At 39.7% G+C, this 27,710-nt stretch overlaps 2 protein-coding genes across 2 annotated transcripts in view; one reads left to right on the top strand and one right to left on the bottom strand.

The window, feature by feature from the left end:
* Positions 1-1,245: 1,245 nt before the first annotated feature.
* Positions 1,246-17,188, top strand: LOC135076425 (synaptic vesicle glycoprotein 2A-like). Its single transcript, XM_063970893.1, has 9 exons — positions 1,246-1,487; positions 3,491-3,688; positions 6,613-6,775; positions 7,897-8,078; positions 8,578-8,762; positions 9,359-9,510; positions 15,107-15,322; positions 15,936-16,121; positions 17,044-17,188. Exons 1-9 carry the CDS (start codon positions 1,373-1,375, stop codon positions 17,186-17,188), a joined length of 1,542 nt encoding a protein of 513 aa, XP_063826963.1. The 5' UTR covers positions 1,246-1,372.
* A 1,854-nt stretch (positions 17,189-19,042) lies between these two features.
* The window catches only part of LOC135076424 (mothers against decapentaplegic homolog 6), a 33,727-nt gene continuing 25,059 nt past the window's right edge, over positions 19,043-27,710 (bottom strand). Inside the window, exons 4-5 of the mRNA XM_063970891.1 lie at positions 23,298-23,482; positions 19,043-21,784 (exon numbers count right to left, since the gene is read on the bottom strand). Coding sequence (XP_063826961.1) covers positions 21,440-21,784; positions 23,298-23,482 — 530 coding nt within the window. The 3' untranslated portion in view covers positions 19,043-21,439. The remainder of the gene's footprint in view (positions 21,785-23,297; positions 23,483-27,710) is intronic.

Raw genomic sequence — 27,710 nt, 5'->3', positions numbered from 1 at the left:
TTGCATAATGATTTCCACTAGTCAATGGCCCGGCAATGTTGTTTTCAATACAATGTAAAAGAGCAATTTGTTGCCAATAATATAAAGAAGAACGGTCACGCCCCATACAAAAAAAACCCAGACCCGACAGAAACGAGACATACCTCAGTTTTTTTGTCATGTTTCAATTAGTTAAATTATATATTTTTTATATTCGAAATCTATGTATAACACCAAAATATTACCCTTTGTTTTTGTTCAGGCGTTATACAAAAACTAATACAAAATGCCTATTTATCACCAAAATTGGTAAATGTATGTACCTAAATGTCTATTACAGCTGCTATGGAATGTATCTAGGTGACCTGGAGATACAGCCGGATTATACAGGGTGGTTATACATAATAATATGGAACGATAAGTGATCTCACTCGATTATTTCTAAACTATACAAGATATCGAAAAACTAGTTACTGATTCTGAAAGTGCTTCACGAGCTCTTTCAAATGGTACCAATAATAGGTTACAGATTATGGAAGCTGGTAACATTGAATTTTTGGATTTTGTAACTTCTCGTTTCCACCCTGTATAATCCGGCTGTATCTCCAGGTCACCTAGATACATTCCATAGCAGCTGTAATAGACATTTAGGTACATACATTTACCAATTTTGGTGATAAATAGGCATTTTGTATTAGTTTTTGTATAACGCCTGAACAAAAACAAAGGGTAATATTTTGGTGTTATACATAGATTACGAATATAAAAAATATATAATTTAACTAATTAAGACATGACAAAAAAACTGAGGTATGTCTCGTTTCTGTCGGGCCTGGGTCACAGATGACCGTTCTTCTTTGATTTTATATTATTCTTGATTTCTAAATCTGCAACAGATTGATTCTTACGATAATAATAACATAGATTCTTAAATAAATATTGTCGCCACTTCATAATGCGTGATCGGAAATAGGTACCTACACTGCATTCATGGCATTTGTATAAAATATCACTATTATCTACATGCTTTATAAATAGTTATAATCATTCTCATTAAACAAGGAAAAGTTAAAAATAACCTCATTCTAAATTTTCCAATTAGTAAAGAAGTCAAAGCGAATAAACTCCGTTCAGTGTTGACATCAGATGTTGTTTTACAGCTCCTATTATAACAGAGTTGTGTTCACATGATACAGAAGCTGGAGGAACACCGAACACATCATATTTACTGAGAACATAACCAAATCCCTAAATCAACTTTGGAGATACGCCTTCCTACGTATAAAACATCGCGAGCCTTTATCTTGGGTGAAAAAGGTAGTATTGAGAATGGTGGTAGGTTGTTTCTCTCGATGAGAAACAGGTGTGTTTATTTTGGAAATTAAATTTTAAAATGGTGACGGTCAAGACTGACGTGGAAGCTCCGGCGGTGAAGGAGGAGATCCCTCATGACCACCTCTTCAAGGTGACGGGATTGTCTTCGACTAATCTGGAGAAGTTGGCACAAGGTAAGCATTCCTTGATGGCATGATGTGATACTATTCAATTTGGGTTTATTTTTAGACCTATTGTAGCTGAATTGTACGACGCGGACGCGACGTTATGTTTCTTAAGTTGTGGTGATGTTTTAATTAAATTATTTAGTTAGTCCCATCTCTGAAATAAAGTAGGTTGTTGGCTTCTTTTTTGTTACAACTTTGAATATTAAACTTTCTCTTATAATAAGACTGAAAGAAATAGCAAAATCACATCAAATGATCCAGGCGAAACCAGTAAAAGTGCAAACGTTTGTCTAATAACTCATGCAAGGAGGTCGTTACCAAAGATTTCTGTACTCTGAAATTTTATTGAATGTAGGTGATGGACAAAAATGCGCCGATTTGCGTTCTGTGATCAAAACAACTGGCTGGGCTTGGGACGCTGCCAGAACCGAACTCGGTCTCCATACCGCGAATGTCACTTTGAAGTATACAGGGTGCGCACAGAACTTGAACTACGTGGTGCCTGGTAGGCAGTGGAACACTTTTTATAGATTTCGACTTAAAACAATAAATTGTCACACTGTTTGAAACCTAATTTACAAAGCAATGTAACTTAAGTAATTCCGATGTGAAATTTCGTCATCTTTTCGCTACGCCCTTGATTCAGATACAAATTAAATGATGTTATCGTATGTGACTTTTATTTATAATAACACATACTTAGATAACCATATAATTTGTTTGTGCCTACAGCTGTAAACTTACACCCTAAGTACCTAATTACTAACTTAGTACTGTCTATCGTATAGATGATTTCTTCTGACACACCCTGTATAGATGATTTCTTGTAACTTGTTGCCACAATCGTTTCGGAGAAAGACACCTGTAACTTGCTAGACGAGATTATGTATGGACACATGTGAGTCCTAGGACGTCAATTGCTTGTTGTTTCCAAAAATATCTCATATCTAAGTATGTACTTAGGTGTTTCACTCAAAATTATCTTACAGTACCAATTAGATCATCTTATCGTTAGTTTTTTGAAAAGTATCAATAATACCAATGTTAGCTTTAGTTTCAATATTAGCTTTATATCGACTTGTCACTGACACTAATTACAGTTTTTCCATAATAGATGATTTGGATTGGAGACTAACGAGCGTTAAAATTGGCTTTTAAATTTTAATTCGCCAGGTGAGATGTAATTTCTTTCAGGAAGCTTGCCAACGAGACGGTAGTAAAACTTTAATATTTTATAGGCGACCCACGTGTGCGCGAGCGGTTAAACTATTTATATTAAATATACTGAACAATGCCAATATATTTGAGTACTTTAAGCATAAAAAAGAAAGGTCTTTTTCCATTGGTTTTAGTTAAAACTTTCCTTAAAACGAGAAAAATGTTAATGTTGCACAATATAATAAATCGACGTGAAACCTTTTCCTACTTTAGTAGTTTTTATCTTGAGTCTACATATAACTGGAAATGTGATAATTTGGATGCATACATACATAGGTGTCTTTCAGCCCAATGTCTCAACCAAATGGTTACGCCAGTTTTGAGTTAAAAGCCAGAGTTACTGAGTTGACGTAAGATATTTTGCAGAGCTACATACCTTAGACACAATTAAGTCGGACAACGGTGGACGGCAGACATGACGTTATTTGACTGCTCGTAAACTTCCGAAATTTTATTAGAATCACCCGCAAATAGATTCGCAATCCAAAAAACGTTCAGTCGTTAAACATTTTGTGATTTCGTTTAATTTTCGTGATATCGTTAGTTTTTCGCTCTACCCACCGTTTGTCGAATCGAAGTGCTAGCCAAGATGTCGTCTAGGTCAAAGCTAGGTCCATAGCTAAATAGTTGACCCCAAACACTTCCTCCACGACCAGGTCAGCACCAAGTGCGAGTGCAGGAGCCAAGAAAGTGAAGATCAATTCGGACACCTAAAAGTCGCAAAACCAAAATCGGCTAATCCGCTAAAAGTTACAGCTACAACCAATACTAGCTTCGTCATCAAGTTTCAGAGCCATCAGACTTCGAAGCAGCGATCGCAGCTACTGGCTTCGGGCGCTTCAACATCTTCCTGATGCTGTGCTCTCTCCCTGCCTTCTGGAGCGCCGTCTCCGTCACCAGCTCCGTGTCCTACATCTTCACGAGGGCGCAGTGCGACATGAGCCTCAGCCTGCTCGACATGGGCACCATCAATGCTATCACTTACGGAGGTTAGTTTTCGAAGCTGTAATATTTTACAAATATTCGCGTAAGCCTCACCTGGTAAGCAATATGCTTGAATTAGAAATTGAGGGTAAGTTGATACGACAGCGTTTGACATCCTTTTTATGAGCAAATGGCAAAGGCAAAATCGAACGTTATTAATTTTTAAAGCTAACTAAAAATATAATTCATCATCATCATCATCATTTCAGCCACAGGACGTCCACTGCTGAACATAGGCCTCCCCCAATGACTTTCACATCGCACGGTTAGTAGCGGCCTGCATCCAGCGCCTTCCTGCTACCTTTATCAGGTCGTCGGTCCACCTTGTGGGTGGACGTCCCACGCTTTTCCGGTACGTGGCCTCCATTCCAGAACCTTGCTGCCCCATCGGCCGTCAGTTCTGCGTACTATATTGTGCCCTGCTGCCCACTGCCACTTCAGCTTGCTGATCCGTCGGGCTATGTCAGCGACTTTAGTTCGTTTACGGATCTCCACATTTCTGATTCGATCTCGTAAAGAAACACCGAGCATAGTCCTCTCCATAGCACTCCATAGTCTCTCCATAGCACCAAAATATAATTATACAGAAGAAACTCACTGTTTTCAGGACTGGAATAAAAAGTATGTCTTAGAATTACCTATTATGGTGGCAAGCTGTACTCGATATTTTGTCACCTTGTTTCTGCTGTTGAATTAAATCATTATGCTAATCGCCTATCCAAGTTGCCGGCATATTTAAGCATACATTTATAATTATTATTGTGCTCATTTATTCCCCATCCAAAAACTTTCGCAGACAATAACAATATCAGTAATCAGTGCACTTGGAATTCATAACTTATGACTCATAGTCATAAGAAATACGGCGACTGCGCATCGAGTGCGCCCACGCCCCACGCAAGGCAACGAAAGCGCCATATCAATATCAAGATAACTTTTAACTACTGTACAAACAAAACTGCGGACTCAGGGAAATCTAAAATGGAGCTGATTTTCTTCCATTGTTTTCTATTGTTTTGGTTATACTGAATATGGATCTCAATAACAGCAGCGAGACTGAAACATTTTTCGGTTAATCTTAAACTTTAAATAGAATTTGGGCAACTTTGTACACTTAAAATCTGACGTCCAGTAAACTATCCTACCTAATTAATAATTTCCTTTAAGCATATTTATTTATTTAATTAAAGGCACAACCACAGAATACAATAAAATGTATCGTGCATATCATGAAAATTTGTTAGTAGGTACGATCACAAACCTGATCACGCGATATTATTTACTTAATAATTATTTACTTTTCCACAATTATATTAAAGTAACATTGAGTACATTATGTTTGCATCGCGATCACACGTATTTTGTAATTATCAAGGGTAAACAACAACACTACAATAGTTCGATATCAGGGTAAATATGCTCAGCGCTCGTCCAAACATAGTTATGTGCATAGCAAACACTCGTGTTGTCTCGCATTGTCACCGGTGAATCCGTATCTATTGGCGCTGTGACGTAAAAGGCTCTTTTGGGAACGCAGTTAAAACCGTATCTACTTTGACACAGTTATTTTTACTAGTTATGAAATATTTGGATGGTATTTTTAGCTCGATGATTTCATATTAAGCTAATTGGTCGTTCTAATTACATGGGAAGCACCTGAAACTGTCGTTGTGGAAATCCTTAGGGAAGGCTTAGAGTCCAGCACTGTAATAGATCCTTTGGTTGAAACTTTCTCATTAACAAACACTTACTTACTTACTACTTAGGGGATTTACAAGTAGGTAAGTTTTTAGCTTACAAACGACGTCTCCCTCCAGATCAAAAATAGGTGACAATGTAAAGTCTCTAACACACTGCGGGCAAGAGTGCGTTGTGGTTGCATCAGCGCCGTAGTTTCCAAAGTTTCCATCAGATTTGACAGCTGACATGGTGACGCGTCTATGCTACGACAAACTCACATGCTCATCTTTGTAACTACTATGTAAATATGACGTTGCGCTCATGCCTGCTGTGTATCAGGGGTATTTAAAATACACATTTACTTATGTCTTGATCATTGATAATTCTGTGTACCTACTTAGTAGGAATTTCCCTTTACACTGTTTTTATTGGATTGATTAAATGGTGTTATTCTAAAAATGCTTTAATAACTGGCGGACAATCCAAAAATATGTAAAAAAAATAATAGCAACAAAGCTAAAACTTGTTCTATGTTGTATGCACTGTGATTCAGGCACTTGTGTTACGAAATGAAAATAGTTGATAGTTAAGTAGTTGCTTTGTCGTCGGCTGTGACGGGACTCTACCTTAGATAAGTACCTCATAATCATCATGTCATGTCATCAGGTTATTCAGTCTACTTCAGGAGGACGCTCTCTCTAATTTACTAGAACCGAAAAGAAGGATTTGGCCAACACCCTTACGCTGGGGAATCAGGTCGGGGAGTTCTGATGCTCGCATGTTACAAATAGTCTGTAATAGACATCATCATCATCATTTCAGCCATAGGACGTCCACGTCACTGAACATAGACCTCCCTCAATGATTTCCACAATGGCCGGTTGGTGGCGGCCTGCATCCAGCGCCTTCCTGCTACCTTTATGAGGTCGTCGATCCACCTTGTGGGTGGACCTCCTACGCTACGCTTTCCGGTACGTAGCCTCCAGCTTGCTGCCCCATCGGCCGTCAGTTCTGCGTACTATGTGCCCTGCCCATAATCATTGCCACTTTAGCTTGCTAATCCGTCGGGCTATGTCAGCGACTTTAGTTTGTTTACGGATGTCCTCATTTCTGATTCGATCTCGTAAAGAAACACCGAGCATAAACAGACATAGCCCGTCCAATTCCCAAGCAAGTGTTAGTGGGTGGGGCACATAGCTCATAGAACTAACGAACGTAACAATTCCTTAAATTTTCATGGTGTTTCCAGGCATGATCTCATCGGCCATGGTGTGGGGCTTCCTGTCGGACACGCTGGGGCGGCGCCGCATCATGGCGTACGGGTTCTTCTGCTCGGGGCTGGTGGAGATCGCGGCTGCCATGAGCCAGAGCTTCATCATGCTGCTGCTGACGAGATTCGCCAGTGGGTTTCTGTGAGTACTCAGGGACTTTGGATTAATGATCGGGGTTCCTGCTGTTCTCCTAGTTAGAACACAAAGTTATGACACAAAAAAGTGTACATAGGATAGCTATCATAAACTTTGCACCATTACGAATCAAGCATTTAACACTTTATTAAATGGATTCTTATTCAACAATCTCTCACCAAACAAAGAGTGCAGGACTGTTGAGAGAAGTAGGTATTAGAGAAAGCTCACCCAGAATTGAAGACCTCTTAAGAGTCCTACACATAAAATATTACGAAGTGTACTTACACTTACCTTTTTTTTATGAGGACAGATAATAAGTAGGCCTATCTACTCCTTATGAGTAGGTAAGGTTATTGTACTTTACGCCAACGAAGTTACAGGTTACGCTTAGTACGTAATGACATAAAGAACACCTTTTCAAAGTGGTCTGATGTCAGATAACGCTACAAATAGGATTAAGATGTCAGGCGAGCAAACATTTTGAATAACATGTGACTAATTATTATGTTAGCAGTGCTCGATAACATCCGCATCATTTAGGGGAATTGGGGTAGGACTAAAATAACTTTCTTTTTGCAGTCACTTGGCGCATGCGCTCATCATCTTCATCCTGCTTCATCATGTTGCTTTGTTCCTACTGGGAACATCACATCTAGCAACACATTGTAATATGATTTTAAATACATAGGGGACACTGAAGGGAGTTGTAATAGAGGTGTTTTTTTATATGTAAATGCTATTGGAATGCACTTGGAATTGGAGCTAGTGGAGTAAAACAGAGGTGATTTGTAACATTTGTACAAATTCTTGGAATCTATCATACTTAGTTAATTTATAGAGCTTCTTTCTTTTTCTGTCGCGAATTCTCTGCTCTTTCGACACTCCGCTGCAGTTTACGTGAAAATATCAGCTCGTTTGTCTCACAAGTGAAGAGAAAACAGCTTTTTGTTACACAGGTGTACTAACAGAAATCTGAAAGCAGAGATTTCCTCGATGATCTCATCTACTCATTTGAAGTAACTATTAGTTCTGACAATTGTTGACAAGGTCGTAAGTTAAACATGGTCGTAAAGGCTTCGTTTTCCGAAGTCCGATCTAAAATCCAATTTCTTTGTCTACCCCAGTTTCAACGGCCCCTTCGCGGTGCTCCTGTCCTACTTAGCAGAGCTCCACCGGACGGAGTTGCGCGCGCGCGTGATCCTGCTCACCAGCCTGTTCTATACTGTGGCCAACACCACGCTGCCCATGCTGGCCTGGGCCATCCTGACCAAGGACTGGCAGTTCCACATCTATGGGGATACTATTGGTAACGAATTTGTACACATTTCGATCATAACGTTCACTCGGAACACCATCAACATTTTAAACATATTTTCACCGTCATCTCATTTCTCATTGTGATATTTCATTTGAAAGACGTTTCAAAGCTTTTGATCGAAGGTCCACTTGCTTCCAAATCAATTCAACTTATGGATCAAATTGATGTACCTAAGAATATCTTTTGCGTCAACATTCATCTTTTGTTACTATTGCACAAGATTGCACAATCGTAAACAAACTTAGGTACCTAAGATATGTTTTTGTCAAACGAATTACTATGAAATTTTACGGGAATAAGACTTTTGTGACATATCCACATGCTACGTGGATATGCTAGCTTCCAGAAAAAACAAGATTTTTTTATGCATAACAAGGCAGTTATTTAACCACAATGGTACCTGATGTTAAGTGGGATGCAGTCTAGGATTTGGTAGTTTCTTCAACTGAACAGTTCTAATTCACCATCAATTCTTCTCTATTTCCAGTAATCCACAGCTGGAACCTGTTCCTCTTCGCCACGGCGCTGGTGCCGCTCCTGACAGGGGTGGCCTTCCTCTGTCTGCCCGAGAGCCCCAAGTTCCTGATGTCCAGGGGACGGAACGACGAGGCCATGAAGATCTTCAGGAAGATCTACAGCATGAACATGGATAAGCCTGCTGAAGATTATCCGGTGCGTAAATTTTAGATTACGAGTAGGTATGTGTAGTTTCCAACAGGTGAGATGCAGGCCAAGAGCAGAAGTTTCCAAGTGAATACCTGTAATTGCGAACAAAGCTACTTTATAAGTTCTGAAGACATTTCCATATTTCGATTCTATGCATCCTTCTGAGCATAAAACAGAATGAGAGAAAGCACAAGACGAGTAGAGAAACGTCTGCGCACCTAAGTATCATTTAGAAGTCCGTTAATAAATGACAACATGACATGAGCTGGGCACATTTCCATACTCATGATATAACTAGGAATATGCCCAGTTATGTCACGGGTATACTAATGATTGGGGATATGTGTATAAGCCGTCATCCTGCAGTGGGGACTTAATTACCTAGTAATGATGATGATGTCTTTGGTTCATCATCATCAACAGCGCCTTACAGTCCGCTGCTGGACTATGAGCCTCCTCCACAATAGTGGAGGGTTTTGCTATAATCCCCATGCTTGGCAGGCTGAAGATCGCTGTTTAAAAGATTGATGTTTTTCAGAGAACGCTGCTGCCCATTCTCTGTTTGATGTCATTGGGTTATGACATGCAAATGTATATTCCAGATTACTCAGCTAGTAGAAGAGAAGACGGAGGAGCAGGCGCGAGGAGTGGCAGCCCTGAGGGGAGGCGTGGAGCAGCTGCTGCCGCTGTTCAAGCCGCCGCACGCCAAGTGGCTGCTGCTCATCTGCTTCATACACTTGGGCTGTATGTTCGGGTAAACGTGAGGGTTCATCATGACCTGTGGATATGACCAAGCCGTTTAGACTTGGATGCTAACTAGAGTTCTGACCTTGGGCTCCGGTAAACACTGGCAGGTTCTAGTGTGAAGGCCCCACTCATCTGCTTAATACACTTAGGCTGTATGTTCGGGTAAACGTGAGGGTTCATCATAACCTAGTGAAGACGCATGGTGGATTACCAAGCCGCCTAGGCCAGGACGCTAACTAGAGTTCTGACCTTGGGCTCCGGTAGACACTGGCAAGTTTTAGAGTAGGCGCACACCGTTGATTTTTAGTTGGCCGATAGTTGTGCCCGATTTTAAATTGTATGAAGAATCGGCCAAATCGAATCGGCGTAGTGTGCGCACTCCCATACATGCCCATACTGATCAACTGCCCGACTAAACTACCAGCCGACGAAAAATCAACGGTGTGCGCCTACTCTTAGTGTGAAGGTTCTACTCTGCGCAGTGCGCACGTTGCACCAAGTAGTTGTTGCTCCTCTGCTTCATACACTTGGGCTGTATGTTCGGGTAAACGTGAGGGTTCATCGTGACCAAATGGTGGATAGTTGACCAAACTGTCTAGCTCTAGACGCTTACTAGTTAACTCGTACCTAGTTCTGTCCTAATAACACTACCAGTCATGTTTTAAAGTAGGCTTGTGTAGTACTTGTGTAGTACTAATAGGAAGCAATTCCTTTAAGTGAACGAGAACGAACTATCCTTTTTGGTCGTTCAAATCGGTCTTTTAGTTCACTTTAGTACAGCCGATCACGAATGAATAGGTGTGAACGAGACGTGAAATCGGTGAAAAGCGCGCGCGAGCGAGATGGATTCGGCTCTGTGAGTGAGTGTGTTGTGTTGGCAATCGCAATTATTTATTGCGATATCCGGTGGGAAGTGACGTCATTGCCGCCGAAAAATCAAGACGCAGCCGGAAGTTGTCGTAACTCGCTGTAGATGGCGCCACCCGGCGTAGATGTCGTGACTCGTCGTAGATGGCGCCACTGCGGCGCTCGGGCGAGTTAATAAAAGAAGCTACGCAGTCGTCGGAGCGCCACTACGTTTTCGTAATTCGAAGTGTAAACTTGAATAGTCGGACGAAGTTATTTTGATTATATTTTGAGTGTAACTTTTGTAATTATTTTAAAGTTAAAATATATTTAGTTCAGTGAAGGCGTTGTTTCACTTTTCGTTAACATCCGAAGTGAGACCAGTAACCCACGCATCATGGGGAAACGAAGTAAGGAGAAAAAACGGCCGTCAAGAAAAAGGGCTCGCTCGAGTTCAAGTTCGAGTTCGAGCAGTTCGAGTTCAAGTCGGAGCAGTTCGAGCAGCGCCAGGACGCCGTCACCTCCACCGAAACAAAGGAAAAGGTTATCACATAAAGCTGATGCCTTAAAAGTAAGCTCGAATAATTTTACTTTGAACAACATAATTCCCGAATTTGACCCTTTAAAAGATGATATTAATGCTTGGCTTGGTATTATACATTCTTACTCTCAAACGTTTGCGTGGTCTGATGAGATGATCCGTTATCAGGCTTTGAATAAATTGAAAGGCTCTTCAAAAGTTTGGTATGATTCATTATTACGGACTGAAAATCAGTGGCCTTCATGGAAATGGAAGGATTGGAAAAGGAAATTAGCCTCAAGTTTCCAAATCCGTCGTAACATGTTTGAACTATTGAAAGAGATAATAGATAAAAAACCAACCGAAAATCAATCTCTTTATGAATTTTATTTTGACCAAAAGTGCAAGATTGATCGCCTCTCATTAGAATTCTCGGAACAGGACATAATTTCCATAATTATTGGAAATATAGGTGATAGTAATATAGGAGCGTCGATTGAAGCGAGTAATTTCGTTACTTGCGATAGTCTAGCTAGCTTTTTACATGGGCGCACTTATAAAAGTAAAACACCAAAACAAACGAGTGTAAATGCACGCGATAGCTCTAATAAAATAAATAGTCACTTACCTACGACACAAACACCCATTCCTACATCACAGTCTTTGCCTTCCGCGAGTATATCGGGTCAGCATGCGAATAATAGTAATATGCCCCCTAGTAAACAGGATTCGGGTCAAATGCAGAATCGTAAACCTATTAAATGTTACTTATGCGGTGGCAATCATAGGAGGAATCAATGTGAGCTCAATAAATGCGCTTATTGTGGTAAGCGAGGCCATTTAGAAAATGTATGTTACCATAAACAGAATGCCTTGAAAACGGAAAAACAAGAAACAAAAACCATTTCATCGGCAGACTCACGAAATAAATTTGTTAAATCTATATTATTAAACGACTTCACTCATGAAGCATTTATTGATACAGGCAGCAGCTGCTCAATAATGTCAGATTTTTTAGCGAAAGCAAAGTCTCTTAATTATATACGATTACCCTCTCCTGTGTATTTACAAGGATTTTCTAAACAAAACGTAAAACAAGTTGACCACAAAGTAACAGTTAATCTAAAAATCGATTCTGTGCAACTCACGAACATAGATTTTTATATTATTGATGATTTGGCGGATTGTGAAATTTTGATAGGGAGAAATGTAACGGAGCGCCCTGACTTGATGTACTCTCGTGTAGGAAGTATACTTAAATTTGATTATGCTAATGCATTTACTGAATTTTGTAATGTATTGACCGAACTTGAGGTAGATTGTTCTGCTGAGTACCAAAATGAATTGGTAACTCTTTTAAGGAAATATAGTGATTGCATTGCTAAAAATGTCAAAGAGTTAGGTAAAGTGAAAGACCACGAAATGATTATTAATTTGACCAACTCTCAACCAATTCAATGCAGACCATATAGAGCTTCACCTTCTGATAGGAAAATTATACGCGAAATGGTTGATGAACTCTTGGAAAACAATATTATACGCGAAAGCAACTCGCCCTATGCTAGCCCCGCGCTTCTTGTTGGTAAAAAAAATGGCGAAAAAAGGCTCTGCGTAGATTATAGGCAGTTGAATAAGATCACAATTAAAGATAAATTCCCGATGCCTCGAATTGAGGATTTGATCGATAGGCTACAGGGCCGTAAATGCTTTACATGTCTAGATCTTAAAAGTGGCTATTACCAGATTAGGATGAGCGAGAGCGAAAAATCGATAGAAAAAACTGCATTTATTACTGAGGATGGGCACTATGAGTTTCTAAGGTTACCGTTTGGTTTGGCAAACGCACCGTCCTGTTTTCAACAAATGATGAATAAGGTGTTGGGAAATTTAAGATTTGATAATGTAATTTTGTATTTAGATGACGTTTACTTAGTTACCGAAACAGTGGAAGAAAATATTAAATTACTAGAAAAGGTTTTGAAAATCTTTAGAGACAATGGTTTGACACTGAACCTAAAAAAATGTCATTTCTTTAAAACTGAAATTGAATTTTTAGGGTATAAAATAAGACAGGACTGTGTGATGCCAAATGAAACGAAATTGCAAGCCGTAAACGACTTTCCCACTCCCAAAACAGTACACCAACTCCGTCAATTTCTTGGTCTAATAAGTTACTTTCGAAAATTTATTAAAAACTGTGCCATGATATCTGCTCCCTTGACGAAACTACTTAAAAAAGATGCTAAATTTGTTTGGAGTACAAATGAGGAGCAGGCTTTTCAAAATTTAAAATCCAAATTGACTTCAGAGAGTGTTTTATCAATTTTCGATCCAAGCAGACCGACTATTCTATATACGGATGCTAGTAGAGACGGTATAGCCGGAATACTTATGCAGGTAACAGACGAAGGTGAGAAACCCATACATTATTATAGTAGGCAGACAACAGAAGATGAAAAAAAATATCACTCTTTTGAGTTAGAATTATTAGCCATCGTCTGTTCCTTGCAGAAGTTCCGACTGTATTTGTTGGGATCGCCCTTCAAAGTTATTACCGACTGCAATGCAGTGAGATATGCCTTAACTAAAAAAGAGATTATTCCCCGGATAGCACGGTGGGTCTTGTCAACACAAGAGTACTCATTTGAAATTATTCACCGACAAGGGTCGCGAATGCAACATGTAGACGCATTGAGTCGAAACCCCGTGCCATCCGGAGAAAAATCTGAAACCGAAATCATTATGTCAATAACTGAGGCAGACTGGTTGCTTACTGTACAATTACAGGATTCCCAGGTAATAACAAATTTTCTTGTATGAAATTATAGATCGTAAAGTATTATTTAAAAAAAAACAGTTTATATACACATTTATTTATTTGAAAGAAGGTTTTACATAATACATTATTATTATTTACACAATAATGAAATTTATTTACATTTTGTAACTTGATTGATTCGTATTCACAATATAAATTAAGGTTGCGGGTCAAGATAAAATGCTTTAGATTGGTGACTTACACATTGTTGGTAATTTTTCACATGCGAGATTCACAAATAAGATCTGGAGCGAACTTGGTACGCTCAAGTGTGGCATATGTCCCTTTGAGTGCAAGTAGCTCTGTGATTAGCGGGAAAAGACTGACTTGGTCTCTTAAATGTGGTAAAGTCCCTTTAAGTGCGAGCAGTCTAAATAAATGCAGGTGCATGAGATTAGTAATGTGTAAGTCAGCAATAATTGACAAGTTGACCGCATAACCTTAATGTAATTAAAATAATATATTCTAATATTCAATTTTGCTTCAGCATTTTATCTAGACCTGAAGTGCCTGGGGCAGGCACCGCGCAGAATGGCCGTGTTGGCAATCGCAATTATTTATTGCGATATCCGGTGGGAAGTGACGTCATTGCCGCCGAAAAATCAAGACGCAGCCGGAAGTTGTCGTAACTCGCTGTAGATGGCGCCACCCGGCGTAGATGTCGTGACTCGTCGTAGATGGCGCCACTGCGGCGCTCGGGCGAGTTAATAAAAGAAGCTACGCAGTCGTCGGAGCGCCACTACGTTTTCGTAATTCGAAGTGTAAACTTGAATAGTCGGACGAAGTTATTTTGATTATATTTTGAGTGTAACTTTTGTAATTATTTTAAAGTTAAAATATATTTAGTTCAGTGAAGGCGTTGTTTCACTTTTCGTTAACAGTTGCGAGTATTTTGCGACATTGTACTATTCTTCTTCTTTTCGTGTCGACAACAAACCTACAGTGTTTATTATTGTACTATAAGGTGATAGTAATAAAGACGTTTTTCGTCCGATCTGATTAAAAAATCGATGTACTAAAAATACTAAAATGAACTAATAGTGCTAGAATGAGACGTGAGATGGGTACGGCTCTGTAACTCTGTTACGAGTATATTTCGATATGGGGCCATAAATACATAGGAATAAAGACTTACTTAGTTTGGTGCAATTTCACGCATTTCCTGTCAAATTAAATACATTACCTTTCTTTGCTTCGAGCAGTGGAGTGACAATAAGAAAGCCGCTAGCCAATAGTTTTTAAAGAAGTATAGAGAGGTCTATCTGTAACCGGGTTTCTAATTCAACCACAGTTGCGCCAAACAAACCAATTGTAAAACGAGAAAATCAAGAATGATCATCTCTAACATTACACTTACCTCCTAGTTTAGAATCTATACCAAGTTTGTACGTGATGATAATTCTGAAATATACCATCCAGGTCCAACACGATCCGCCTGTGGTACCCGCAACTAGCCGCCATGATCGGCTCGGAGACCAACGGCAGTCTGTGCTCCGCCATCGCGCCGGGCCCGGTGCTGGTGGCTGATGAAGCCTGCGTGCCCATCGAGACCGACATCCTGACGTATCTACAGAGCGCCGTGGTGGGAGCTGGCTCCGTGCTGACGTATGGAGTTGGTGGGGCGCTGATTAACAGGTAAGAGCATGTAAGCTCATGAGCGTTCCCAGCTACAGGAGATGGCAGTTGGCCCCTCCCCCCTGAAGGAGGAAAAAACTGACTCTCCCTCCCTAGGGCACAAGCTGGGTACGCCCATGTGTAATAATCAAGTTGCCTGCCAGATCCAGGTATGTAATAAAGCCGGCTGCAACTTCTATCGTATTTTAGCTTATGATTAACATCCTTCCTCCTGACGAGTACCAATGGGGATAAACTAAGCACTGGAATGAAGTTGTATTTGCAAGATCGTAAGCCATGTAATCAATTACATCGCGCCGGGCCCGGTGCTGGTGGCTGACGAGGCGTGCGTGCCCATCGAGACTGATATATCCTGACGTATCTACAGAGCGCCGTGGTGGGAGCTGGCTCCGTGTTGACGTATGGAGTTAGAGGAGCGCTGATTAACAGGCAAGAGCATGAGCACGAGATGGGAGCAGCCCCCCCCACCCTCAAAAAAACTGACTCCCCCTCCCCAAGGCACAAGCTGAGTTCACCCATGTGTAAACCCTTAAGTTGCCTGCCAGATCCATGTATTGTTTCCGTATCGTCGTTGCAAATTATACAACGTTTTTATTGGCTTTTTTCAAACCAGATGCGGCAAGAAGGTAGTGGTAGGCGTGAGCGGCGTCATCAGCGCGGGTCTGGTGGTGCTGCTGCCTCTCTTGGGTCACGACGCGATGTCGGTGGCGGCGCTGGTGACGGCCGTGCTGGCGTTCACCTCGCTCTTCGGGGCTTCCATGCACAGCGTCGCCGTCGACCTGTTCCCGACTTCACTAAGGTAAGAGCTGGTGGCTCTGGTCAGTCTACTTTCAGCATCGGAAATTTTTCCGTTTTTTAGAGCTGAATACAGCGATTACGCACACATAAAAACGCGAAACGAGCTGCTTTCTGCCTGAACGGTAGATGATTTGACATTGGAACACTACAGTGTTCAGTGTTAACGTCACAACGTTAAAAAACATACGGGTCGAATTGAGAACCTCCTCCTTTTTTGAAGTCGGTTGAAAATGTGCGATTCTGATACTGCGTCCGAACGCATGAAGTTGCAAAATCGCGATGTTGCATTGGTACAGTCGCAAAATCCGATAGCCGATGTCAAAAGTAGAATATTTTCGACTTCATTGAGGGTGAGGACGGCCGTGCTGGCCTAAAGGCCCATAGAAGCCCCCATAGAAGCCCCATAGAAGCCGAAGCCCTATAGAAGCCCCGAAAAGAAAGGTGAACCTCTCTCTTCGGGGCTTCTATGCACAGCGTGGCGGTAGACCTGTTCCCGACTTCACTAAGGTAAGGACCATTTTTTATGCATAACAAGGCGGGTATTTGAGCGCAACCGCACCTGGTGTTAAGTGAGATGCAGTCTAGGATGGTACATAATATCTCCCTTTCCCACGGTTTTCCAGTTTTGCAGGATTTTTCCCTTGGCTATAAATACTTAATACTTGCTGTTCTTAAAATTAATTCGTTTTTCTTTCTTTTTAGCTATTACAGGCTATTACTTTAATAATAATCCACGAAAGTAGAGTTTAAAAAGTTTTAGGTGTGGTCTAAAAAAGTTTTAGGTCAAGTTTAGGTGTGGTCTCGCCGACGGAGCTACTTACGCCATGGATCTTGGCTCTCTAGCATAGGTACGCACCAGGATGGCCCGTTTTTTCCTTCTTTATAAGTATAGGCCAACAAAGTACTTTCCTACTGTGTTTCAGGGTGATGGCTATGGCCACCTTCCTGATGAGCGGGCGGCTGGGCACCATCGCGGGCACCGTCATCTTCCCTGCGCTTGTCACCTACGGCTGCTGGCCGCCCTTCATCACCATCGCAGCAGTCTTGGGCGGTAAGCAGCAGTTTTAGGCCTCAGCCTCGAGTTTAGCGGGCAGCGGGGCGGGAGCGGCGGCGGCGCGGGAGCGGGGCGGGCAACGCAGACCCGTTCTCGAAACAAGCGGGCAGCTCGCGCGGCGCTTTAGCGGCGAAGTGTTGTGTTCGGGGTTGTGTTGTCGAGATATTTGTTTTTATTCGCAAACGAAATGTCTGAACAACGCGGCGACAATTTTATTTCGATTCAAATTTATTCCTAACGCTCGATTTATTGTGGGCAAAAGAAGGAGTGCGCTGCCCGCTCGTTGCCCGCTCCCTCGCCGCTGTTTTCGAGAATCGCTCTATTTGATTTTACGCATAAGATCCTGCCGCTCCCGCGCCGCCGCCGCTCCCGCCCCGCTGCCCGCTAAACTCGAGGCTGAGGCCTTATAGCCCAAGTACACTATGCGGGAAATTGGTGGAGACGTAATTGTGTGAACACCATCTCGCTTACTTTCTCCTTCCCCCGGGACAAACTTGACCTTCACTGGTTGGGTTTTTATTGGCGGTCAAGCTGTAGATCCTGGCTACACAGGAGTTGCAGCGGCGGGAACGAGCGATGGGAATAATTCCGTTTCTCCCATACTTCGCCGGTGTGCGATCTAGCACTTCGTCTTTGTCCATTTTCCGCATAGTGTACCTACTTGCACCACTATATGTATACGAGGCAAAATCTGAGGGGGAGATCTTTGTCCAGAAGTGGACGACCCTTTTGGCTGAAACAACGAGGGCATAAAAACTGCTCACTAGATGCTTTTTTCATGCAGACTGAAATCGGTATATTCGTACAATCAGTTAAGGACGTAGCACACTTATCAGCCTGAAAAGGAATCTGCACCGTAAAGTAAACGCCTCGCCTCGCGGTTGACACCGCGCAAAAGGCAAAATGATTGCTAGCGAAAGGCGATACGGTGTTGATCCCTTTCCGAGTTGATAAGTCTGCTTTAAGGTCATAAGGGTTGATAAATGTGCGACCTGCGACGTCTTTTAATCTGTACGACACAATGGTACGACACGGACGGATTCGTGCCTGGCTACATGCTAGAGAAGCGCCGCCCTGGTGGCAAACATGGGAGTTCTCACTAGCTCCACTAGCACTATGCGGACGGATTTCAAACTAATTCGACATAATGATGTACTAGAAAAGATATAGATGGCGTTGCTAAAAAATAATTAGGAACTTAATAATATTATTATTATTTATGGTATACGTTTATTTACTTTTGGTTTTTTGTAATAAAAATAAAGGATTTGATTTGACATCCCTTAGACATTGTAAAAAGTTTGTACTTTGACAAGTTTCTTTTTTGGCGACACTGCCATCTATGTATTTAGTCCAAAACTATTTGATATTCATGTGCTTATACTAAATAATTTCTTATTTCTAAGTTAGATGGAGCTGTTTACAAATCTTTGAACATTGATGATAAATAATTTGTTCCAATTTTCAGTTTGCGGATTGACCTGCTGCATGCTTCCTAATACCACTTTGAAGAAGTTGGAATGAAGAAAAACAATAAAGACTGACCACCAACACACCTACCTACTGACAAAACCTTTTTTTTGTTAAGTAACTGGCTGCAATGATGACGGTGGTAGGTTTATTTGATAAAAGATGCAGCTTGTAATAAGGTATTTTTTAATTCCAAAGGATGTGCCCGGACTGGACTATCTGAATTTATTCCGCCTTTGCTAAACTACCTAAGTAGGCCTATTTGGAATCAGCAGAAACTATGCTAATTCTAGGCGATTTCAACCTAAATTGTATTTAGAAATTGCCAAAAAGAGTTAAGAAAATAATTATACAGTTAGGGTAACTTAGTGAAATGATTATGAATAAAACGGCAGCTGTTTTAAAAATATTATCTTTCTTTATTTATAATTTATCATAACCTAATCTCTTCCATCGTCGCAGGCGCAACTAGACTGGCGAATTAGGGACACCTAAATTATTAAATTTCTCATTAAGTTTATTTATTATTACACCAGCAAAACATATTTTAACAATGTGTTTTAATTTAATTTCGAAACCGTACACTTTCGGCCACGGAAAAATATGACCAAATTTTTTGACAACTTGTATAAAAACTTATTTTACGTTCTAAATAACAACTTCCAATATATAATTTAGTTATAAACACTGTTTTTCTCTTAAAGACAAAGTTAACACATTGTAAAATATGTTTTAATTTATTAAGGCGCTACATCAGTCTAACGCGATGATTGGACAGCGGATGTATGAATTCCCAAGACATACAACAACGACGGAATCGTGCTTGCATTTGTGACTATGAACAGAACGATAACTTAACGAGAGGTGTAGGCCAGGAGTATCGTTGCCGCAGCGGTATAAATAGAAAACAATTCAAGTGTCAATGCTATCCCGTCCGAGAACACAACTGGCATTTATCAGTCGAACGACTAAAAAATACACATAGATGTTGTTATTATCTGTTATATTCTTCGGGGCAACATTGCACATATGAAGCAGCAAAAAATCTTGCAAACGAAAATCTTTGCATTTTAAACATGGCACTGACGGATAAAAAAATCATTTTCTAAGCTGTAGTAAAAATGTCGATGCATAAATTTTCGCTTGCAAGCTCACGCCTTGGGCACCATTTTTTACTATTGCTTTTATTCTTTAACTGGCCAGTTCATACGTATTACCAGTACACTTATGTAATACGACAAAGCAAGATTTTTATAAAGACTAGAATGAAATCTTATTGTCAAGTCAACTCACTTTGTCTCTAAGCAGTACACTCATAAATTCGAGCTTTCATATACGTATTTGTATATAATTATAGACTTATTTTATAGGCCAGTGAAATTGACTGTATTTACCCTACATATTATGTATAAATTTTGGATTATAACTTTATATATTATATCTGAATACAACGCAAGGCACAATGTTCAAAATCTGTTTTAGACAATTCACCTATCTATGTTTTTTAAAATCAATTATATTGCACTATTTTTAATAAAATTTAATTTAACATTGGCAGATCTTTTTCGATTATAAAAACTAAAAGATCAAAACGTTGTGTGATTATGTCTAACGAAACTAGATTTCCTGTGGTGGCTCCCATCACGCACAATACACGTACTGAGATACATTTCACGATAACCTTTACTGAAGTCGGTTAGAAATGCTTTTCACACAGCCTTCTTCACATTTATAAACTGTTACAACTCGCAATACAAAATTGTGTCAAATAATATTTTTGTACAAAAAAGAAGTATGACTATACACTAATCTTAAATAATTTAAATTCTAAGGTAAGGCATATTTCATAATTATAAATAGTTTATTACAAATATTATAGTACATATAACTTTTATATATACAGTCTCGCGTTGTCTTAAAGCCGAGTTCTATACAATATTATACAACTTCAGAAAATTGTATAGTGACTATTATGGTACATTATTACACGGAGTAAGGCCTCATAATTACCGTGGCGGAGAAAACGGGTGCACTAGGAACTCCTCGACGAAATTGGCTGGTCCAATCTGAGAGAGTCGCCGAACTGATGAACATGCGAGCCGGTGATAAATGAACAATGAGGCATGATTGCAGTCGAGAATGTCATGAAAATGAAGATGGTTTTATACCCTATGTTTTCTCATAAATATTTTTTGCCTGTACACATTTTTGGAAATTCATTTAGCAAATAAATTACAAGGCCTCTTCATTTATGTACGCGTGGTTAATTTAAAATCATTTCTATTTACATTTGTAAACGATAACATATTGATTTAATAAATGAATAAATACATCACGCTACTTGATCGTAAGAATGACCCTAAATAAGGGTTCCGTCCGATTGTAGTGCAACGCGTGTGATGCACTAAAATATCATAAATTATACTCTTGGGTACACAGAAAACGGTCTAAATATTTATTGATATGAGTAAAAATTATTTAAGGAAAATAAAATAAAAAATATGATTGCAAAATTAAATATTGTGATCTATTTTCGACGTCCCCAAGTGTACACTTAAATTAATTAAATTAAATAAGTCCAACAATACACAAAAACCGTTCACATGAGTTCATTTCAAATTGTCTTTGCACTGCACTGTAGTTTGTGAGTTCACCGTGGTGACTGCTGTTTTCGGGGACACGAGGTAAGTATCAATTTGTCTTTCAGACTTGTACTCGGGAGTACCGTTTTAAGTACATCGAAAAGGGTCGCGTTCCCGAAAGCGGCAGCCGGCCAGAGCACTTTAGTCCTTGCGTCAGCTCGGAGGGGCCAGGAGGACCTCGAGCCAGCAGGGGCACGCGGTGACGTCCCTGCGGGAGTACTTGGGCCCCCAGCCCTTGGCGAAGGAGATGCGCACGGAGCGGGGGTCCACGGGGCCCACGTGCGGGAGGGACACGGCCGGCGGGGGGCACGCGGGGTCGAAGATGCACAGGCAGTGGCCGGGGGCCACGCGCCACACCAGCAGCGCCTTGGCCGCGGCCGCGTCGAGCGCCGGCGAGCTGACGAACACGGGCTCTTGGCTCCGGTTGTAGAGCCAGACGCCGTCCGCTTCTAGGGAGAGGGTCACGCCAAGACCGATTTTGGACCGCGTTTTTCGCACCTGAAATTAATGAAAAGAGTTTGGTTAGATACTGTCAATATCAATAAACTAAAATCTAAAATTATTTTAGTTGGCTAGCAGGAGTCTTATTGGAATTACTTCTAAAGAATCTTAAAAAAATACTCTCATTGCTGTTCAATGACCAAAGTCTGAGTCTTACCACAGGTCTTACAAGCTAAGTTTTTAGTAATGGTTTTATAATAGGCCTGCTTTTATTCATAATTCATCGCAAATTGTAAATGAAACCTGTTTTGAGACAAATAAATACTTTCTATTCTATTCTATTCTATTCAAATTGACGTGGGAAGAGAAAATACTGCTATCGATATCATAGAGAATCGCAAGTCTTTACACTTATTCGCCAAGTAAATACAACAATATTATTCAATTTATTACAAAATGCCATCTCCCCCGGCCGCGGTATCAGGGGTTATCGCTCGCTCGCCGAATCAATATGCCCTATCGCAATCAACGCTAATCGACAACACTGTCTTAGTAATTGATAGCACATCTCATTGGTGTACTGTAAATACAACTTAAATTTTGTTTTAATTGTGGCTAAAGGAAGCACGAGCTGATTACTTTAGCCATCAACAAAAAGAGGTAAAGCCACAAAATAATGTCAATTCATTAAAGATATACTAACCCTATAGATCTTCACAGTAAATAATTGATAGAATCAGATACTTTTTAAATGACATACATATGCCTAAAGTTATGTAATAATTTAATTCTATGCTATCAATTTCATAACATTGGCATTCTTCAAATCGATGCAAATATAAATAATTTTGATAAATGATTGATTAATGAGAACTCAGTACAGTAACCTTTGGTTCCCTTCACGAGAAGCGAGAGCCTGATCCTCGTTTACGAGGAACCCGATAAGCAATCAGCAGTGGTTACATTCGCTGGTACAAGCTGATAAGTGACGTAATTGCTAAACTATCCTGAATACTTTAAACTAACTTAAAGTATTAACAATTTAATGCATGTACGAGTATAGGTACATTTACTTGTTTATCTATCTGCAATAGTGACAAATTATTCTCTTCTGTTGACTTCTGCCGTCTATAGGTACCACAGGGCTATGTAAAATGGTATATTTTATAGTATATTTGTGGTTTGTGGTAATGGTATATTTAGTGGCTGCATTTAAGAAGAATATTCATCATGACACAACCGAAGGAGGTGGCAGAGATGGTCAAGGAAGGTGATTCTAAGTTTGATGCTGTAGAAGTGTAGATTAATTAATCGTATCAAAGAGCCACAATACTTGGCAGAAATGCTGCTTAACAGGCTACCTCTGAAGCATGGAATGGAGCTACTTCATATTGCTTGCTTTCCCTACAAACAATTATGATTAAAGCCTACAGCTTGCGGGCTTACAATGCACCACACACTGAGTCTTTTAAATTCAGAGATACCAACTCCACGGAAGGCTTCAAAGCCCGAAAATCGGATTTTCGCAGTCATGTGACTTAGCTGAGCTAGATAAAGTTGCACAACCAACCTGGTCAGCTTGAGGCGCGTCGGGCCGCTGGTCCAGCGCATCGAGGCACAGCCCACGGCGGCCGGAGGCGCAGGCGCCGCCGAACACGTCCACGGCGCGCCCGCGCACGCCGAATTGCCGGCCCACGCGCTGGGTCAGCTCCCAGTAAGCTAGCCTGCACCATTCCGTCTCCCAGGTTTGCTTTTCTGGAAGAGAAGACGCGGAATATGAGGCAAATTGTTCTTCTACCACAGAATAAGTACTACTACTTCGTATAGATGACCTACACTGAACTGTCCTACCAAACTCATTGACAGGGAGGCGCTACCATCGTTCAACTATATAGTTTCCAACATGGCAAAAATCGGAACCAGCTATCCGGTATTGACGGTGGCGCCCCCCTGTCAAAATTTCACAGATGGGACAGAAGTCAGAACAGTGTATTGGGTCTATACTTGGAAGAACGAGGAACATGGAAGAGGGAGGAGAGCGTATTGAAGTACGCTCTCCTCCTTCTCCAATGTTCAGTTTTTTTGGAAAAGAAGAGAAGAAATTATACTCCTGGATTAATACGCTCATATCTCTCGAGTTGCATGCCATGACAAGGTTCATAAAACACATTTTACTTGATGCTAGACTTTGTGCTTGTATTCGATAACAGAACTTTACTTTTGTTTTGGTATAGAAGGGAAAATTTTAAGACTTATACAGCCCTTAAACATCAAGAATAATCAATAGAAATTTTAATAACTTTGAGTGTCCTAATTCAGTTCTCGAAAGTGTAAAAATTGGATGCAACAAAATGGCGACGAAACTAAATTCAAATTCAAATTCAAATTATTTATTGCATGTCACATGGGTAAGGGTTGACAAACTAGCAAAATACAGGTTTACATTTTAATTTATTTGTTTTATAGTAACCCAATTTAAATTACAAATAAAAACAAAATAACTGCACGACTATGCAGACTAAAATGCCAGTTCACTTTCATCAATCTTATCACCGTAAACCAGTCGGAAGCGTTTTGGCCCGGTCGGAAATGCATTAAATTCCAGGAACGAAATCCTGACGTCGGCCTAGAATGCGACCACAACGAGAACGGTTGTCGGTAGATCATTTCATTGATTGATTTCTTATTAAAGTAAGGTAAGTGCCCCCTACTTCGGTATATTAAGGCTCTTACGACTTTAACATTTTATTTAAAAATAACCAAGTATGATATCAGTATGAAAGCTTTTGTATGCTAAACTTTGGTCTTTTGACAGTAAGTTAATACATAATTTATAGTTATATAGTTTGAACTTTTTTTTATATTAATTGTTCTGCGGACCTCTTATTTGGATCCTGTTTCGTGACAAAATTTTGCTCTGTTTCTAAGTTCGTGAACTCATGTCCCCTATTTCGGGATAAGGTTTTATGCATACAGTTAGGATATTTTAATAATGATTAAGGGTTTAATAAATTTAAAAACGATAATAAAAATTTAGAATAAAATAATTATGTGAAATTGACGATATTTTACCTGAAATATTCATAAGAAATAATGTGAGTAGTATAATATTTTGATTTGTTAATTCTCTCAATATGTTAAAATTTTATATAACCATTAGAAATGTATGGGGGGGGGGGAACTTAACCCCCCCCCCCCCCCTCGTACCCATAAAATTTAGATTTGTTATTGCTAGCGATATGTGAAAATATTTATATTAATCATTAGAAATGTGGGGGGACTTACCCCCCCCCCCTTCGTCGTACCCATAAAATTTTTATTTGTAACCCCCCCCTTCTCCCCATAATCCCACCCCTGGAGCTGTTTCAAGTGAGGGTACCCCCCCCTGAAAATAACCCCAGATACGCCAATGACTCATAATAAAAAGTAAGTAATTAATTAATTTCTTAGGTAGGTAAGTATTTAAAACTAAAAAATATGTCGATTTCTTTGATGGTGTGTGTCATAAAAGTACCAAACACCATACATTTATGTATCACGAACTTGGAAAAAAGTAACAATAATACGGTTCCTTGTTTCGTGATACTGATTATTCCAAATTCCCCAAGTAAAACTCATGGATTATTGTCAAAATGTGTCAATTATCTATTATCTATCCCATATACAATACAAATAAACAAAGATAAATAAAACAAATCGAAATAAAACCAAAATTATGCTGGTACTACTTATGCTAATTTATCTTAAAATTGGTCATATATGTGAACTTCAAACTCGTGTCATATAAATTCTAGTGAACGAAACATATACCGAATTTAGGTCATGAGAAACTTAAATAAATGCATTATTTGTTTCATAACTTACATTTCAATTGTCATAAATAATTATTTAAAAACCAAGCATCTAAATGTTATCCATAATATCCTTGAATCGGTAGTGTCACGAAATAGGGGACACCCCAAAAATAATATGTACGCTATTTCGTGAGTCAATTAATCGCAATTTTAAAGGAATTCTAAGTTTTCATATAACTTTTTTCTAAGCCAAATCAATTGTCAAAGAACACATGAAACCACTATTACAAGTTTTATTTAAATGGATGTTCCTTCGCCTTTTTATAAGCTTAAGAAGTTGGAGCGCTAACCTTACGGTAAGAGCAACCTTTGCAAGCCGCACGGCTGTTTTTGGCTCTCTGAGAGTTTGAAGCTTCGTATTGCTCTCATTTTTGGCGCCACAATGTTGGTACTTGGTTTTTTAGATAGCTTAAATAATAGAGTTTTTGTAGTAATGAAGAATTTTTATAAATAATATTCCATTTGCTTATTATTTGAGCTAGAAAAAAAACTTACGAACTTACGTACTATCACGAACTAGTAGCCGTTTACCTTAAAGCAACTGTCGATTTAGGAGAAGTAGAATGATCTAACTAAATGATGTCTTCATAGATTTACATGGCGGCGCCGATAGATGGCAATATACCGAATTAAATCTTCGATGATTTCTTTCAGGTAGGTAAGTGACTATACTTGATACAAGACTTGAAAGGGGTTCTGAGATTTGGACATTATTGAAAATTTCATTTCACTATACTTTATCACAAAATTCTAAGCATTACAAGAGATCGACCGTGCTTTCTGTTCAACTACCCTCCACATCCATCTGTCACGTTATTTGTTTTAAACTTTCAAGATCATTATGGCTATCACATTACAAATAACGAAGGAATAGTTGTACCAATCGCGCACTTTCCCCGCGCGTAGTTGGCATGCGCACGCGACTGGAGGCGCCATGATGTAACGCGCACAAATACCGGGACCTATGAGATCGATGATTTACAATTGACACTCGTTTGGAATGATTATGGCCGGATTAGGGAAATGCAATAGGTGGAATCGATAGAACTTTAAGTATGTATCTGTTTTATAATTTAGCACTTACCCACATGGCATAAATTAGTAGCTTTTCTAAGCCTGGTCTCAAGTAGGTAATCTATTTTTACTTAAAATAAAACCTCAATCACAAACATCCGTATTCACAAACGATGCTTGCTTAAGTAAATTAGCAAATCGAACACACAGCGTTGAATAGAGCTCTGATTGGTTCGTGAGAGACCCTGTGCGTCCACGCGCACTAAGCCTCAATCGAAATGCTGATATGTCAAAACTATAAATCAGTGGATAAGACTACCTTCAAGTTTTTTATGAAAACGTAACTAGCTAGCCTATGTCCTTATTAATTTCAGGCAGACCCCATCGCATCTTTAAACTAAAATCTTCAACAAACGCTTTTTTTATTAGTTAGGAAATCGATGCTAACTAGCTAGGTAGGTATAACAGTGACAGAATAAATAACTAGTACAAGCTTAGTTACCACAGACACCGATGACAGGCTTTAGGTAACACCAAGGTTAAACACCATGCAGCAATATTATTATTTTATATCGACCCAACCTCTTCGTGTCTACGTTTTACTTTTCACCAAATTCAACCAGTTGACCGAAGTATTTGCAGTTAATTCACGGAAACTTTGAGCCAGTAAGTTTAGAAACTTTTTTACGACACTCAGTTCAACTGGATCCCTGATAAATGTCAACCATGCTTGAGAAAAGTTTGTTTTGGTATAATGATTGCTAAAAAAAAGTGGTAAAAGAGTGTAAATGTCATCTTTTTTATATTATTATCCTTCGACATTAATTTAGACAAAGCTTGTACCTGCTATGACGTAGACTAGACAATGAATTTAAACATTAAATAATACTTTTTTTTGTAAATGCATTCATAATAATACTGTGTTAATGTAGGTATTACACAGAAAACATCTAGGACAGTACCAATGTTAATGCACACAAATTTTTGTATTATACTGGAATTGAACCCGCCACTACTGGCCTAGTAGGTAGTTACAATTAGACTTTGCTTTTCTATGATTTTTGTCTTACTTTAGACGAAGTGCTTGTATGAAGACCATAGGCCCATTTATGGTC

The sequence above is a fragment of the Ostrinia nubilalis genome, chromosome 12 (assembly GCF_963855985.1).
Source record: "Ostrinia nubilalis chromosome 12, ilOstNubi1.1, whole genome shotgun sequence".
Taxonomy (NCBI): domain Eukaryota; kingdom Metazoa; phylum Arthropoda; class Insecta; order Lepidoptera; family Crambidae; genus Ostrinia; species Ostrinia nubilalis.
This window is presented reverse-complemented; position numbering and strand designations above follow the sequence as displayed.